The sequence below is a fragment of the Salvia hispanica genome, chromosome 3, assembly GCF_029641045.1.
Source record: "Salvia hispanica isolate PSC_SH4W2 chromosome 3, Shi_PSC_v1, whole genome shotgun sequence".
Taxonomy (NCBI): Eukaryota; Viridiplantae; Streptophyta; class Magnoliopsida; order Lamiales; family Lamiaceae; genus Salvia; species Salvia hispanica.
In genome coordinates, this window is record NC_142694.1 from 11,365,705 (window position 1) to 11,382,990 (window position 17,286).

The following is a 17,286-nucleotide window of genomic DNA, read 5'->3' on the forward strand; positions in this document are numbered from 1 at the left end:
ATAAGACTCCTAAATATGTTAAAGTGATAAACTATTTATTTGATATTTAATTTTATAACGTAGGGATAATAGTAAATTTAACACTATTATTTTATTTTACATATAGGATAATTCATACGTATCTCAGTACCCGTTTGATTAAATGGATAATTCTCTTACCGAATTAATAGATATCACAATTTTCAATTTTAATTTATCTGCAGAAATTAACTCGGAAGCCAGCGATTGCGTACTTTATTTTTTTTAGAGATTATATAAGAATAACAAAAAGAATTATTACGTTCATTACAAATTATAATCGATTTTTAATATATGAACTTAAAACTTCGTTGTTGTATCTTGGATATCAAATTTCATTACTGGACGACCCTAATTTTCGGAAATAAGAACTAACAAAAATTATCAAGAACAAAAATTACTATTGTACTGTATCTTGAAAAATTAATTAGGCAAACTAAGGATTGTTGTAAACCCTATAACTATCGATTTCATAATTCGGCTCGAATTAAACACCACACAGACAAATTAAAAAACAAAATCAAATTAATAGAAACCCTAATTTTGAGAAATAAGTTAAAAAAAAAACAAAAAAAAAAAACTCAAATAGAAAACAACAGATAATAATGAATGTTGAAACAAAAAAATAATTTGAAAAAATAATCCTATTCCGGAGGGGGCAGCTGGTTCAAGTCGTTTGAGGCTTTTCCGGCGAGTTTGGATTGATCGAAGTGGTTCCGCAATGCCTGCCAGGTGGCGAACGCTGGAGATCCTCTGTATCAACGGCGGCGGCCGCCTTTCCCTTGTTGATCGAGGCTTCTTCATGTGTAGAGATTGTTAGATTACAGAAACCACCGTTGGACTCGGAGAGGAGGAGTAGGGACGATGCGGCGTCGTATTCTTCATCGAGAGGACCACTACTGTTTTCCATGACTATACGGCTGTGGAGATTGTTTGTACTAATAATGATGGAAGAGTGTTTATGTTTTGTAGATTGTCTCCTAACTGGATTAGTGTATGGATTGATTAATATTGTATGTAAATGTTATTCATGTTGGAACATAGTTCAGATATTTATTTCCTGACTTAATTTACGGGTGATTGTAACAATATGTGGTACTAATGTATAGCTGCTAAATCCGAGTTACACATGCATTTGGATTAGAGATATCAATGAAAATAGTTATACATTCATAATAATCCACACTGAATTCATAGTAAATCCGGTTAATCAAGGGGCCATTATTTCAGCTAATTATTCTATAACTATTTACTCCTTATTAATTATCATATCTAATAAAATATACTCCCTCCGTCCCATGTTACTTGCACTCCCTCCGTCCCATGTTACTTGCACTTTTACTTTTCAGCACATCACAAACTCCTTAAATTATTTATAGTTTAAATTAGAATTAATGCAATAATTAATATGTTAGTTTAAGTTAAGAGGTCCTTTATTAAGTGACGTCTCATTACACTTAAAATTTTAACTTAATTACACAAAAAAATCAATCTCAAATTTACAGCCTAAAATGAAAAGTGCGAGTAGCATGGGACGGAGGGAGTACTATATTGATTATTCTGAAACTATGTACTAATGATTATCATATAACTCTATACTGATTATTCTGTAACTACTATATGCTAATTATCATATATACAACATTATATTGATTATTTTGAAACTATATGCTTATTATTCCTTCCGTTATACTGAATATATATATTGGGTTTTTTGGAAAGTCCACACACCCTAGAACTGAATATGGGGAGATTCAGTAGTAATTTGTTGGGCCAAAATTGAAGTGGACGTGCTGCACAAACCTAAGGTGGCCTAAAGGGCCCTGAATTACTCTCCTCGTATTTAAGGTATATAGGAGTATTATTTAGGGAAAAATGTTGTTTCATCAAAATTTTATTTGTATGGGACAATAAATTTTTTTACAAAAGTTATGATTCAATTTGCTACTTTTGAAAGTTGTCCCCTCCATCTGCGAATAGGATTCCCGTTTTTCCATTTTTGTTTGTCCGCGATTAGAGTCCCGGTTTATTTTTACTTTAAATCACATTCCACTAACTTTTTTCCATCAACTTTTCTTAACATTTTTTAAAATCCATGACCCCAAGAAATGAGATCCCTAATTAATGATGGACGAAGGGAGTATAAAACTGATTTGAAGTAAACCGAAAATTATGATTCAAATGAAAATTTTCCATTTTATTAACTATAGACAAATATGACTAATTGATACTAACATGTAATGTAAGAAATCACAATCATAGTATACAATACTCCCTCCGTCCACAAAAAATAGATCATTTTTGCCATTTTGGGACGCCCACAAAAAATAGATCACTTTCTAAAAATGAAAAATTTATCTTTCATACTTTCCCACTTTTTCTTCCCTCTCTCATACTTTACTCACTTTTTCTCCCTATCTCTCTTACTTTACCTACTTTTTCTCATCTTCTCTCTTACTTTACCAATTCTACATTAAAACCCGCGCCGAACAACAATAAGTAGATCTATTGTTTGTGGACGGAGGAAATATAATTTATTCACAAAACCATTGCATTGTTACTATCTACTGTTAGGCTTAATTGACTTGAAACTCATGGTGAAGCTCTTGCAGCAGCAACATGGGATTGATATTGTTCAAGTACCATATAAAGAATCTCATGCACAGACATGTAATAAAAGTTAAAATAGAGGAAACAGATAGTAGCATTAATGAGACATTCCAACAGGATAAAAAGGCATAGCAATAGATTGATAGGAAATTTCCATCTAGGAACCCCACCATGATAGTATTTCACATTTACACTGGCCTCGAAGCAAATTTTTTAATGATATTTTGTTAACAACCAATTCGTGATCGATCACGAAATTTCCTATCACTCTCGAGTATGGTCAGCTATGTAAGTCAAGTATTGCCCAATTGCTATGCTTTTTTACTTTATAGTTTGGAAAATTCCCCCCAAAAAATGGATAATTAATTTGACATTCTTTAATACAATGAAGTAAATAGTTCAATTTTATAATCCAATAAATCCAGTTTTAACTTTATAGTTTTATCGCTTAAGTCGAAATATTACCCTACATATTAGGATCCTAATGTTAGATAATTAAAGGTGAATTATAGGGATGAATTATTTTTATTTTTAAATTTATTAAAAGAAATTACCTCCGTCCGCTACAAGTGAGGCGCTCCAAATCGGACATTGTTTTGCAAAAATGATACTTAATAAACAGTTAGAGTAGAAATAAAGTAAAGTAAGTAAGATAATAATGTATATACGACTCTCTTCTATATTATTCACTCTTTTACTTTATTTTCCGTCCACTTTAACTATTTATTATCATCTTCTCACAATAACGGCTAAAATAACAATGTCTCACGGTGTCTCATTAAGAGTGGACAGTGAGTTTTTCCCTTTAAATTCATTCGCTTCATCTATCACATCCTCTTTTACAATGAAAAAGAATTTCATAGTGTATTGGGTCTATCAATTGTTTGGTGCCAGGTGTCACCTCCCAAGTGAGAGTGGAAAAGGAATCAAGATAAATATCACTTTTTATATAACGAAAATGACAATACAAAAATATTTTCATTATACTGTCTTTTAATGTTATTATGAATAAAAATAAATTATCATATGAATGAAAAGCAGTGTTACCTAAATACAAAGTAATATTTTTTTATAAATAAAAGTAATTCTAATAAAATTAATACTTATTCTAAATGAATAAAATTATTTTAATATATAAGGTTTGATTCAATTTTTTAAGCAATACTACCAATGACGGAGCCAGAAATTTCATCATTGGGGGGTCCAAAATTAAATTTTAAAAAAATTACATAAATTAAATTATAAGGTTCAAAATGTAAAGTTAAATGCAATTACATCATAAATTTGTCTTCTATTCTTCATCTTTCTGAAATTGCTGAATAATAGTTTCATCGGTAACTTTAACAAACACATCATTTTCCATATAAGGAACTAAGCAATCATTCAACTGATGAAGAATCAACGGAAGAAAGTTTCTTGAAATAACGATCCATATACCTACAAAAATAGTCAACACTGATTAAATTTGCAAAATATAAATCATACACAAAAAGGATAAAGTTCATCTTATGCTTTACAACTAAAAGAATAAAGAGTAAACAAAATATACAATATGCTCAAATTTAAAATGTTGATGTCACAAAGTATAAAACTATTAATACATACACATCAAATTAAAAATAGGGGTTAAAGAATTCCAACACAGAACCGCCGTAGCCATTGAATTACATAAGCTATCTTCTTTCTTCCCATTTGAATTTTATGTGTACTAATTTAGAGCTTGAATATGATTATTTAGGTCTCAATTTATATAACTGTTGCAGCCAAACAAAAAACAACACATGTAGAAAAATAAATTGAATTATATTTGAGTTTTAAAATATACCTAGTTTTATATTACTAGATTTCATATTACAATAAAGGAGTACAATGGCGGCGGAAGGAGAAAACTAATTAAAAGGAAACAATTTATATAGTACTCCCTCCGTCCGCTATTAGGAGTCTCATTTATGGGCGGCACGAGTTTTAAGAAATGTTAAAAAAAAGTGGGTGGAAAAAAGTTAGTGGAATAATGGTCTCACTTGTATATATTAGTTTTAAATGAAATGTGAGAGAAATGAGTTAGTAGAAGATGAGACCCTATTACCAGGTAAAAGTGAATCGAGACTCCTATTCGTGGACTCTAAATTATAATTAATGTGAAATTACTAAAATACCCCTAGTTTTTTTTAAATATTAGTGGGGGAACTATGGGCCCCCTTGGCCCGCCCACCCACCCACCCTCCGCCCCTGGTATAATACTACTAAATGCTCGAACTATAAATGCAGTTTATAGTATAAACAACAAAAAAAAAAAAAAAAAAGGTAATGAAAACAATAACACAAATAGTAGTAGTAGACTAGTAGTGGTGAACTAGTGATTTCCATGTAACTCTAAATCAAGAAAGCAGTTCCAAAATAATCTCAAATTAAACACATATGGTGTTCATTGTAAACATAAAATGCGAATCACGTATATTTTGTTCATTGTTTACCGTATACCGTCTACTCAATTACTCCATCCGTCCGCCATTAAATGTTTCATTTTTCTTTTTTTATTCGTTCGCCAATAAATGTCTCATTTCACTTTTATTATATATAGCAAGTGAACCCTACATTCTACTAGCTCATTTACTCACATTTTATTATAAAATTAATATATAAAAGTAAACCCCACATTCCACTAGCTTTTCTATCCACTTTACTATATAAAATTAAACAATTTTTTAAAATTCGTGTCAGTCAAATATGAGACATTTATTCATGGATGGAGGAAGTATAAACAAAATTAAATTAAACAAATTTAAAACTAAAGCTTTAAAGCTTTAAACTGTACCCAGTCAACAGTTATCTAGAACTAGAATTGATAGACCGCGTGAGTCACATTGGCGCAAATCATTGAAATGCAATAATTGCATGTCGTCATCACTAATCGTATACCTACTGACTTCAGCTTCGACGTCATCACCAAGGTAGTCTTCTAACAATAAAACATTTGAATTCAAAAGAGAGCATACAGTTTTTATGGGAGTATAAAACTAATATAGTTACTTTTAGAAATGTGCAAGTAGGAGTGAGATTATACACTTCTCACTTTCTTTGATAGTGTATATGGATTCAAATACTATCAACTATACATTGCTCCAACATCATATTGAAAAATAGTACTCCCTCCGTTTCGCTATAGTTGACGCGAAATTTTTCGGCATGAAGTTTTAGAAATGAAGATTGAATGTGTTAAATAAGATAAAGAAGTAAGAGAGAGGAAAAGATAGAGAGAATAAAGTATAAAGTGAATAAAGTAGAGAGAATAAAGTAAGAGAGAGTACTCTTTGTACTCCCTCCGTCCTTTTATAGTAGAGATACTTTTTTTCATTTCAGTACGGGATTTAAGAACTTTTTTTTAAATGAGTTAAGTAAAAGAAAAATAAAGTAGAAAGATAAAAGATAAAGAAATGAAGAAAGAGTAAAGTAGTAGTAAGAGAAAGTAAAGTAATTTTTGTAAAAAAAAAAGAAATGATTCAATGATACGGACCCGAAACAGCCAGGCGCCGTTGGCAAGGAGTTGAGCGCTCAGCAGGAGATGGGGCGCGAGGAAGTTTCCGATCCGCCGGAGATGCCGCCGTCGATCGAGACAACGAAGGGGAAGAGGAACGTTCGCCCACCCGAAAGATTGGGCGAGTACGTTCCCAGATAGATATCAGATTCTTTTAGTTATTTTGAGTCTTTTTATTATTTTTGCTTTATTTCTTTCCTTTTGAATATTAGTATTTTTGGTATTTATTTTTGGATATGTGTTGAGCAAGTTATAAGCTCCGTTTCGGGTTTTCTTTGTTGATTCTTTCCCGAGCATTTGTACGTATTTCACGATCATGAATAAAATTACTAATTGCCCACAAATCTTGCAATCAATCGACAACCCTAGTTTCTCACACTGCCCGACGGAAAACCGCGCACAGCCTGAATTCTAGCTTACCGCCGACCCTACGCTAGGGCGCCGGAAACGCGTGCGATCGCCGGAGATACTTCTTTTTGGATTCGACGACGAAGACGGCGATTATGGTGATCCTCGTCGCCGAAGGTTGGGAGACAGGGGTCCACGCTATCGAAACCCTAATCTTGGGTTCCGCGAAACCCTACTGGAAGGCAGAGGTCGTCGCGACGGGAGAGGGCGGTACGGTGCAGGTTGGGAACAACCAGGGATCCGCCAGTCTCGTTACCCTACTGGCGGGAATTAACAACAATTCAAGCGGTCGGCTTAGTGTTGGGACCCTCCCCAACGTTATCAATCTCATGTTCCGGGTTACGACAAACCACAGCGCGTAAAAATGAACCCACCACGCTTCGACGGAACAGATGCAACCAATTGGGTATCCAGGGTTCAGTACTACTTTGACCATCTCATGATGCCGGACGCTCAGCGCCTACATTATGCGGTAATGCTATTTGACCCGCCGGCATCAGAATGGGTTTTCAATTACTGTGCGAACACGGAGTTCGTCACATGGCAGGATTTCTTGGTGGATGTACGCCATCGTTTTGACAGACAGAGCTTTAAGAACTATTTTGGGTTAATTGCAAAATTGACTCAATCAGGGACGGTCTTGGAATATCACGATACGTTTGAAAAATACCTCAACAGGGTCCAAGGAATACCGGAGTCAGAGTTATTCACCTTGTTCGTCGCAGGACTTAAATCGGATATGCATGAGTGCCTCCGTCTCCACAGACCGGAGTCACTTGCAGAGGCCATGGCATTGGCCCTAGAACTGGCGGATAGTCAAACACACCAGCCCCAGCAAGCCTCAACATACCCGAGGCGCCAATGGCAGGAGGGAGTCCTTAACATTCAATTACAATGGGATAACCCAAAAAGGAATACAACTCGACTACAGAGGAACGGAGGAAGTAGTACAATATTCGTATTGAAATACTTTCATATTGATGTTTCGGTTGATTGAAGATTGTGGTTAGTGAAGATAAAATTTTTATGTGCATCAATTTTTAGACAAGATCTACTATAAGTTAGTTTCAATACGCGGAATGTGATCAAATGCAAACTCTAAATATTGTACAAATTCCAAATTATGAACTGGGACGCTAGAAAATATCAACAGATGATAAAATAATAGTAACAAAAAATGTCAATACAATGTCAACGGATGATGCTGTGTTGAAATTGTGTTGAAATCTTGAAATTTTACACTGTGTTGACATTGTGTTGATACTGTGTTGAAAAGTTTGGAATTTGTACAATATATGAGTATGCATTTTATTACTACCCTTCGATGAGCTATATAGTATCGGCCCATCCCTATGTACAAAACATGGCGGAGCCTTGCACGTGACAAAAAAACAGGGAGAAGTATTATTCTCCCTTCAAAATATGTGTTTATGCATGTTTTGTTTAATGAGGGATCACATAATATAACACAAAATTTTAATCTGACTCATAAAACATAACAAAAGTAGCTACTTTTAGAACGAAAATGAAGCTACCCATAGAGAATTTAGTATATATAAAGTTATTATGAGTCCAGTCCACTTCAAAATTGCTACTGAAAATGCCTTCTTTTAGAAGTATCAAACTCTCATCACATTCATACTCCTCGCCGCCTTGCCCTGAGGAGCCAAGTGCCCCTCCTCCTCCACCCCCACCTCCCCGCGCACCTTGTTCACCTTGCCAACACAAAAATCACACTCATCCACCACCCGGCTCGGCCCCTCCACCCCCACCACCACCAACAACCACTACTCCTCCACCTCCAACACCACCACCACCAGCCACTACTCCTGCACCTCCACCAACAACTGCTACTCCTCCAGCTTCACCCCCACCACCAAGGGCAAGTCCACTTCCATTTTATAATCCAGCAGCAGCCATAGCTCCGCCGCCATATTTTCTACAATCCCCAACTTCACAACAGTCCATAGCTCCTTTGTCGGCTGCAGGGAACCAACACCAACCCCAATTGGTTGGTATCTCTTTAGGTGGCTTGTTCTTTCTCTCCTTCTTGGCACTTGGCATCAATTACATCTTCGGCAAGAAATTCTTTGTCTCCGCAACCGCTGGCACCACCAGCGCTCTACCACCCCCCATAAATGACGCCGCCACTGTTGCCACCATGACCGCCACCCAACCACTCATGCCAACTACTGTCACTCACCCACCTTCTAACGGTATGCTCATTTTTCAACTTCCTCTACAATTATTACTCTCTTTTTGTCCCTTTTGTTCGCTCCAAATAAATTACTAACTCGTGATATTATTCTTAAAAACAAATACACTTTGCCCAAGATACTAGTATAGTAGAAGAATATTTTCAATGATCTTAAAAATCATAAATTTTTTAATGTGTTTGGACCATAAATTCTACGTGACTTGGTCTAAATTATACATGAAGCAATATCTTTTCGATGCAACAATTCTTAAATTCAACATTGAACAATAGGACACCCCTTACTCTCTTCCACTTTCTATATCTCGCCTATTTATTCATCTTCAGTGAATAATACTTCAGAAATTTTCACATCCTATTATTTTACCGATTCTTTATATTAAAAAGGGATATTGGCATCTAATATCACGAAACTTTCAAAAAGTTGGGTTTTTCCCACGAACTTTAAAATTAGCAAATAATATCACGAACTTTACTTTGGGTTTGTTTTTTCCCACAAATGAAAAAATTCATGTTATTTTAATAGATTGAAGAACGATTTTTGAAGGTGTGCTTCAAGAAAAACTATCTTCAAATATTGAAAAACTTGAAATTTTCAAAATTGTTGTCGAGAAATTACGCAAAAAAAACTAATATCATAGTATTATTTGTGAGAATTTTTTCATTCGTGGGAAAAAACAAACAAGTGGTAAAGTTCGTGATATTATTTGCCAATTTTAAAGTTCGTGGGAAAAATCCAACTTTTTGAAAATTTCGTGATATTAGATGCCAATATCTATATTAAAAATAGTATTTCTTTGTTAAAAAATATAGTCTCATTTTTTCATCATCATCTGTCAATTAAAATTTAATTTATTAGAAATATAAAGTTATTTTTTTTATATTTACTAGTTAAGCGTTAAAATTTTGACATCCACTATATAATTAGACTATTTATTTTGAACGGATAGGGTATAAGATGGATTATCTATCAACAGCTTGAAGTCTCATGTTATTCAAAGTAATTATTGATTCTCCTGTAAAATGCTACACCTTTCATTTTCTTATTCAGATAACATTTATGCGGACTTGCTATGGGCATGGGCCTACATGTTTTATCAATAAAGTAACCTTTTACCTCCATATTTGTTGAAATTTTTCCATATCCATTTTACAAGTGATTAGTTTGTATAAACCAGATTTTCGATAACCTTTCTGTTTTACTAGCTAGTTGATGGGTCATGCACGTGTAGTTAAAGAATATTAGATACACTCCAAACAAAATTTTCATAGAGTATGATTTTTTAAAAATTATGACTCTAAAAATTGCTAGTAGCCTAGCAAGTGATTAATGAAAATTTGTAAGAAAACAAATTTACTACTTAGTACTAGGTACTCACGTAGTCACATACCAAGTCTTTTCCTATTTATAATACTCCATTAAATTTACTAATGTTGAAATAAGTAAAGGATACTATAGGTGATTGATGAACAATTATAAGAAAACACAAATTAATATACTGGTACGTACTCACGCAGTCACAAGCCAATATGAAACTAAATTCACATTAACTGAGTCACTTTTTTTTACACTCTTTTTGGATAAATAATAATTAACAACTTATTTTATACTCTTTTTAGAAAAATAATAATTAATAATTAAAATGGAGAGAGTAAAGTAAGAAAGAGAGTACGAACGAGGAGACTCTTCTCTACATTATTCTCTCTCCAACTTGACTACCTTTCCACTTTAAGTATTTATTACTATTTTTTTTCTAAACGAGTGCGAAAAAGAAATTACTCAAGTAACGTAAGATGGATATAATATAATGGTAGGTACTCTTGCTATCACGTGTCAAGTCGATCTTTCCCAAAACCAATAAATTGCTCGGATATAATCACATTTTTCTTAAATTGTTAACTTGCTAACTTATCAATGCAGTGCATTAAAAATGCCAACACAAATTTGGATTGACATTTTAAATATCAATGTCAGCACAGTGTATTAAAATACTATCAACTAAGTTAAATGTTGACATCAATGTCATCGTGTTGTCATTTTTAATACACTGCATCGATAAATTAACAGAATTAACAACTTAAGAAAGTTAGCAACAGATCACACATCTTTACCCATATATCTAAATTAGTCTCCATTTATTATAAATCTCATTTTTTATTTACAAATACTTCAACTATTTTATCTCATATTTATCTCTTTTGTTTAGCTACTAATATTACGAAGACTAATCTAAAATACGAATGCAGTGACGGATGCACATGCACCTGAACAGAGGCCGACCCAGCAAGAAGATCATCGGAAAGCAGAGCAAGAAGATGAGCAGTCGGAGAAGAAGAAGAGGAAGAAGGTTAAGGCCGACACGGTGGTACAGAGCCTAAAAGAGACGGGGATGCTTCTAACTGCTTTGTTGGCAGCATCTCCATCTCATAAGGATAAAGGAGAGACCTCCTATGCTGTCAACAACACTGATAATGATCAGTTGAAGGAAAATGCCGATGGTGGTAACCCAGACGAAGACGATGGCGATGAAGATGCGGTAGCTAATGATACTCCTGAAATAGAGCATGACAAGACCGTTTCCGGCGACGCCCTGATAGCGGCTGAGAAGCTTGCGCCGTCGACAAAACCACCACGTGGTGGCCGTGGCGCGCAGTCTTCTTCATCGAGATATCCCAAAGATGTCGAGAAATTTCAGACAGATTCATCTCAACAGTATTTTGATGAGAATGATGAAAATGCGGATCAAGGTGGTGGTGAAGAAGAAGGTGATGATAATCTCTCTCAACAACATTTTGTTGAGAATGAGGACAAAGTGGATCAGGAAGGTGGTGTAGAAGAAGGTGATGACAATCTAGATAAACCAAAGGATGATGTTGGCGTCGGTGGTGATGATGATGTTAATAATGGACGGAGGGTTGGCGCGGTTGGGGGCCGAGGAAGAGGTCAAGGACGGGGACAGGGACGAGGAAGGGGAAGGGGAAATTCTAGGAATCGGAAAATAAGTTCCACTCTCAACTTAGTGAACAAAAGTGAGAAGCAAATTTATGAGAAATCGGCGGAGAAGAATGGTGAAGAGACCAAATTGGAAGAGGGGGAGAGACAAGGAACCAGTGGTAATGATATGAACAAGAAGAGTGACGAGGAAGATGACGAGGAGAGTGAAGGTGATGATGAGAAAGACGATAGTTTGGTAGAGGAGTTGGGAGATTTAGACATTTTGGGGTTGGCAAATCTGGGGCCGGGCTTGTTTAAGAGGTGGAGCAGTGTGGTGGAGAAGCTTGTCAAGAGGAACACTCGTTTGGTGTATCAATTGCAAAAAATGATTAATGAGCGTGAAAATAATTCGCCGGCAGATGAGATGCGTCAGGAGCCTTCAGTGAAGAGGAGCGATGTGGCTCCGAGTGGTAAACAGGGGAAAACTATGAGTGGTGCATTGAATGGGAATGATGGGCGTAAGGGAAAGAGGGTGATGACTAGGGTGGCTGATAAGGATATTTCCCGATTCGAAGGTGAGGGTGGGGGTGAGGAAGATGATGCGGAACGTGGTGATGTTGAAGATGTTGAGAAAGAAGAGTACCCAACCGAATGTGGCGAGGTTGAAACGGTGAGCCCCATCCCTGATGATGAAGAAGAGGTAGAAAAGACGAATGATGAAGATGTAGCCAAGGAAAGGATGCGTGATGAAGATGAAGGCAAGGCAACTATAAAAGAGATGCGTCCGGTGGATCATGAGTCATTCGTGAAGAAGAATAAGAAGCCGGGGCAGCGTGGAGTGAAAGCAGTGAGTGGGAAGGAGCAAGAAATGAAGTTGGGGAAGGATGATAATGTATTATCATTACTTGGGGGGAGTGATGAGGCTAATAGTAGAGAGCGTGATCAACTCAATGTTGCCGGTGTGTTTGATGGTGATGATGAAACAAATGAGCAGGAAGAAATGATGAATGATGAAGAGGGTGGAGAAGGAGAAGGAGAAGAAGAAGGTGGTGGTGGTGGTGCTGCTGCTGATGAAAAAGGAGTCGAGCAAGGAATGGAGAAAATGCCTCCGGTGAATTATGATTTGTTGAGCAAAAATAGGAAGGCCAAAAAGAAAAAGGCGAAAAAAATGAGTGGGAAGGAGCAAGAAATGAGATTGGTCAATGAGAATGATCCATTATCGTTACTAAAGGGGAGAGATGAGCCAAATAATAGAAAGCGTGATCAACTCAATGTTGCAGGTGTGTTTGATAATGATGAGGGTACAAATGAGCAAGTAGAAGAAGATTATGCCATGGGGGATCATGAGGAGGAGGAACTGCCTAATTATGAGTCTTTAATCGATCCTAAGAATATAAAGGCAATGAGTAGTGTGTATCCGAAGAGTGATATGCCTCAGAATATAAAGCTAGGAAGAAAGCAACAGGCGAAAACAACGAGCTCTGCACTTAGTACTGTTAGTCATGGAATGGCCGCCTTGAAAGAAACGGGTGATTATAGTCATGGCCAAGTAACGTTGAGCTCAATTATTGGAACTTATGAGCACAAGACAGGGGAGAATGCCCGCCATAGTCCTAAAACCGTGCGCAGGAGCAACATCACTTCCAAAAGAGGCGCAGATGTTGCTAGGCATGAGACCGTGGATGCAGCTGATGAGGATGTCGAGCAGGAGAAGAACACGGTTGATGATACAGGTATGTCTAGATTCGCAGATCCTGGTGAGGGTGAAGAAGATGATGAATCAAGAAAGGTGGAAAGTGGTGACGTTGAAGAGGACGGGAAAGATGAAAACCTAACAGAGGCAAAGAATATGGTGGCTGGAAGGCATGCTCCACTTGGTCCGGTAGATGAGAGGTTGTCGGATGAGTATAGCAATAAGGAGAATAAGGGAGTTGGAAAACTTTATCCTAAAACTCGGTCTCAAGGAGATATCAGTGCCGTTGGTGCGTTGGTGAAGATGGGAGTTGATGATTATGATTTGTTAGAGAAGGGGATTGAAGAAGAGGTAAATGAAGATGAAGCCGACGAAGAAAAGCTGAATTTGGCAGCAGGCCTACAAGTGATTCCTGCGGTGGATCATGTGTCGTTGGAAAAGAAGAAAATGATGCCCGGGGTAAAAGCAATTAGTGGTATGTTTGATGAAGCCACTAAAAAGAAAAATCTAAGTAAAAGTAGAAGAGGTCAAGGCGAGCAGGCTAAGGAAGGGATGGGTGGTGCTTTAGTCAACAAGGTAGTTGATAACAAGAATATGATCATATCCATGGCTGAGGAGAACCAGACAGGGAATGAGAAAAGTTGTGATCTGGTAGAAAGGTTGAATGATGAAGAGAACGAAGAAACCGAGCATGGAATGGGGGAGATGCCTTTTGATTCGTTGAGTGCTTTGGCGAAGAATATAGAGGACGGAAAGCAGCAACACTTACAAGAGAGGTGCAACAAGACTGTGAAGAATGGCCGCAAGCACGCTAAAGATGGGCGAGGGAGCAGCATCAGTAACAAGAAAGGGGCAGCTCAGCCTCAGTGTGAAGATCATATTGGTGACAAATTACAACCACCGAATACCGAAGGTGATTCTGCTAAGGATGAGCAGGATGTTGGTGCTGATGCTGCTGCTGAATATGACACAACGGAAGCTGCGGCCGATGATGATGATGGTGCTGGGCAGTGTGGTACTACTACCCAAGAGGATTCCCTATATAGTGTGCAAGCCTAGTTTACTTATGTTGATTGCACTTTTTTCTCATGTATTGTGTGGTTTTAAATAGTGTGCTATGTATTGGATTGCAGGTCTTATGTTTATTTTCCCACTACTTAGGTGGTGTGGGACTTTTGTTTAACAAAAATAAAGAGTTGGCATTTTAATACTTAAAGATACAGAGCCGGCTCCATCAACGTATAGAGTATACAAAAGTATGATCCACATTCTACTAACTTTTTCAACTCACTTTTCATTATATTTTTTAAGACTCATGTCTGGTCAAAGTGTTTCTTATAATGGAAAATGGAGGGAGTACATTGTAAACCATCAGTATATACATACATAAATAAAATGGTAATTAATCTTGAAAAACCATGAATTTTGGTCGAATTTTGGCATGTCCTATAACTTTCAAAATCAATTGTAAAAATCACGAAGTTTAACATTTTTCTTAATTTTTCCAAATATTTCGGTCACCTATTGTTGATGTAGTGCACTTGTGTGTTGAGACAATAATAAAAGTGATCGGCGCATCTGAAGTTCTTGTCCAAGAAGAATATTTTGATATCACATTATATACAATTTCATCTGAATTAGACAATTTCATCTGAATTAACGTAATGGGAAAATTGAGAATAAAGTTACTACTACTAAAATTCATGACTTTTAAAGTAATTTCAAAAGTTGCCGAATTTGTGATTATTTCGGCATTAGAGCATCTCCAAGAGGGAAAGGTATATTGAGAATGTATATTTCTCATTTACCTTTTCAAAAAGGTTATTATACCTACTTAAAAAGTATTTCCTCCGTCCCCAATTAAGAGTCACACTTTTTCATTTTGATTCGTTCCCAATTAAGAGTCACACTTCATTTTTACCATAAATAGTAAGTAGGTCTCACATTTCACTAACTCAATTCACTCACATTTTATTATAAAATCAATATAAAAAATGGGTCTCTCCATCCCACTAACTTTTTTAACCAACTTTTCTTTACATTTCTAAAAACTCGTGCCCGGTCAAAGTGTGACTCTTAATCGGAGACGGAGGGAGTAATAGACTCCAAGGAAAGAAGGTAAATTGAAAAGACAAAATAATAACTAATTTTTTTTTATCTTTTCTATCAATAAGAGGTAACGAAACATTCTCAAAATGAAAGAAGGTATAATACCTCCTCAAATACTCTTTTCATTGAAGCATGAAATTTTATGAAGAAAAGATAAATATAATAGTTATTTCTCTTTAGCACTCCATTTACCATTTCCCTCGGAGACGCTCTTACATAAAATATGTATTTTTTCTTTTTCAATATGTTCAAATATATCTTTGCATTTCTACGTCTTGCTATTTGCTTCTAGTTTATACATAAGATAGATGTAAGTAGAACACGCATACATATGAGAGGATCTATTGGAAACGTAATTGGTCTAAAATTAGAGATTGGAGATAGAAATTCAGTATACTCCTTTTTCTTCAAAATCATTAAATAACATTATTTAATACAACATACGAAAAGGTCAAATCAAAAACTTTGACGCAAGTGTAAGCTTGGGTAATTAAGGAAAGCGTGTACGCACTTGTATAGTGTGTAGAGGGAATAAATGCTCATCCATACGTGCAAAGTAAACACCTACACTTCCAGAAAATCACTACTTCCCCCCACCGCCATTGCCACGTCACCACCCCCTCCCTTTCCTTATATAAACCCCCATCCCTCCCCCAAAAGTTCAAACTCAAACTTGACACGCACGCTCATCACGCACTTTTCCTTCTCACAAATTCACTTTTCTCTCTCTCTCTCTAATTTCACTGTTTCACACACACACACACACAAATTCGATCGACGATGCCTCCCGAAGCTCAGAATCCAGCGGGGCCGCCGCATCGCCGCCGCCTCAACGAATACAGCTACGATTCATCTACGAAAGCGAAGCGCTCCAAGCGCGTCTCCGACGACGAGTACCTCGCCGGCTGTCTCGTCGCGCTCCGGAGCGGCGGCGAGGCCTCTTCCTCCCCCGCCGCGGCGGCGAAATCGCCTCGGATCTACAATTGCAGCGTCTGCGGCAAGGGATTCTCCTCGCACCAGGCTCTCGGCGGCCACAAAGCGAGCCACCGCAACAAGCCGGCGGAGAAGAAACCGTCGAATTCGACGTCCACCGCCACCACCGCCGACGACGATTCAATCGCTGGTCCCCACAGGCTTCACAACTGCTCCACGTGCGGGAGGAGCTTCCCCAGCGGCCAAGCCCTGGGCGGCCACATGCGGAAGCATTACGGCGGCGTAATCGGCGGATCTAAAAGCGGCGTGAACTCTTCTGACGGTGGTAACGGTGACGGATTCAGCGTTGTCACGTCATCCTCCGGCGGTGGCGGGACCAACTCCTCCTACGGCGACGGCGACGTCACTCGGAATTGGGAATTGAATTGGATATCCGAAGAAGGACTTGATTTAACGCTTAGGTTGTAGAGTTCCTTTTTTTAGGGATTTTTTCGCCCCTCACAATTTAATCTCTTTGTAGCACTATAGAGATTGGTATAGTTATGTTGTTTATAATTAAATATTTCCTAATTGTGGTTTATTTTCTAGATTATGTTGCCTTTTTAAACATATTGATATATACATAAAATTTTCCTACTATCGAATCCATATCTACGGCTACAATAGGTTCAGATTTTCGCAATCTAGGGGATTAAAGTAGATTTCAATTTTGTTATTATTACAAACAAACCCTCGCGCCCTAGTTTAAAACGGTTGAGACAGAATCTTCAATAAATAATTTTTGTAATATCTACTACTAAGTATCAACTAATTTGACTTAACCAGTCGAT

The 17,286-nt window shown here is 36.9% G+C and overlaps 2 protein-coding genes across 2 annotated transcripts; both read left to right on the forward strand.

Moving 5' to 3' along the window:
* Positions 1-8,156: 8,156 nt before the first annotated feature.
* Positions 8,157-14,630, forward strand: LOC125209227 (uncharacterized). The gene is made up of 2 exons (XM_048108830.2): positions 8,157-8,787; positions 11,034-14,630. The coding sequence occupies exons 1-2, from the start codon at positions 8,172-8,174 to the stop codon at positions 14,471-14,473; spliced, it is 4,056 nt and encodes a 1,351-aa protein (XP_047964787.1). The 5' UTR covers positions 8,157-8,171; the 3' UTR covers positions 14,474-14,630.
* A 1,549-nt stretch (positions 14,631-16,179) lies between these two features.
* Positions 16,180-17,036, forward strand: LOC125212386 (zinc finger protein 1). The gene has a single exon (XM_048112545.2). It carries the CDS (start codon positions 16,304-16,306, stop codon positions 16,922-16,924), a length of 621 nt encoding a protein of 206 aa, XP_047968502.1. The 5' UTR covers positions 16,180-16,303; the 3' UTR covers positions 16,925-17,036.
* Positions 17,037-17,286: the final 250 nt, after the last annotated feature.

Excerpts from the sequence above, each read along its gene's own strand:
- LOC125209227 (XM_048108830.2), top strand. The coding sequence starts at position 8,172 with ATGCCTTCTTTTAGAAGTATCAAACTCTCATCACATTCATACTCCTCG. Across the intron at positions 8,788-11,033 it reads CACTCACCCACCTTCTAACG|TGACGGATGCACATGCACCT; the intron begins GTATGCTCATTT and ends ATACGAATGCAG.
- LOC125212386 (XM_048112545.2), top strand. The coding sequence starts at position 16,304 with ATGCCTCCCGAAGCTCAGAATCCAGCGGGGCCGCCGCATCGCCGCCGC.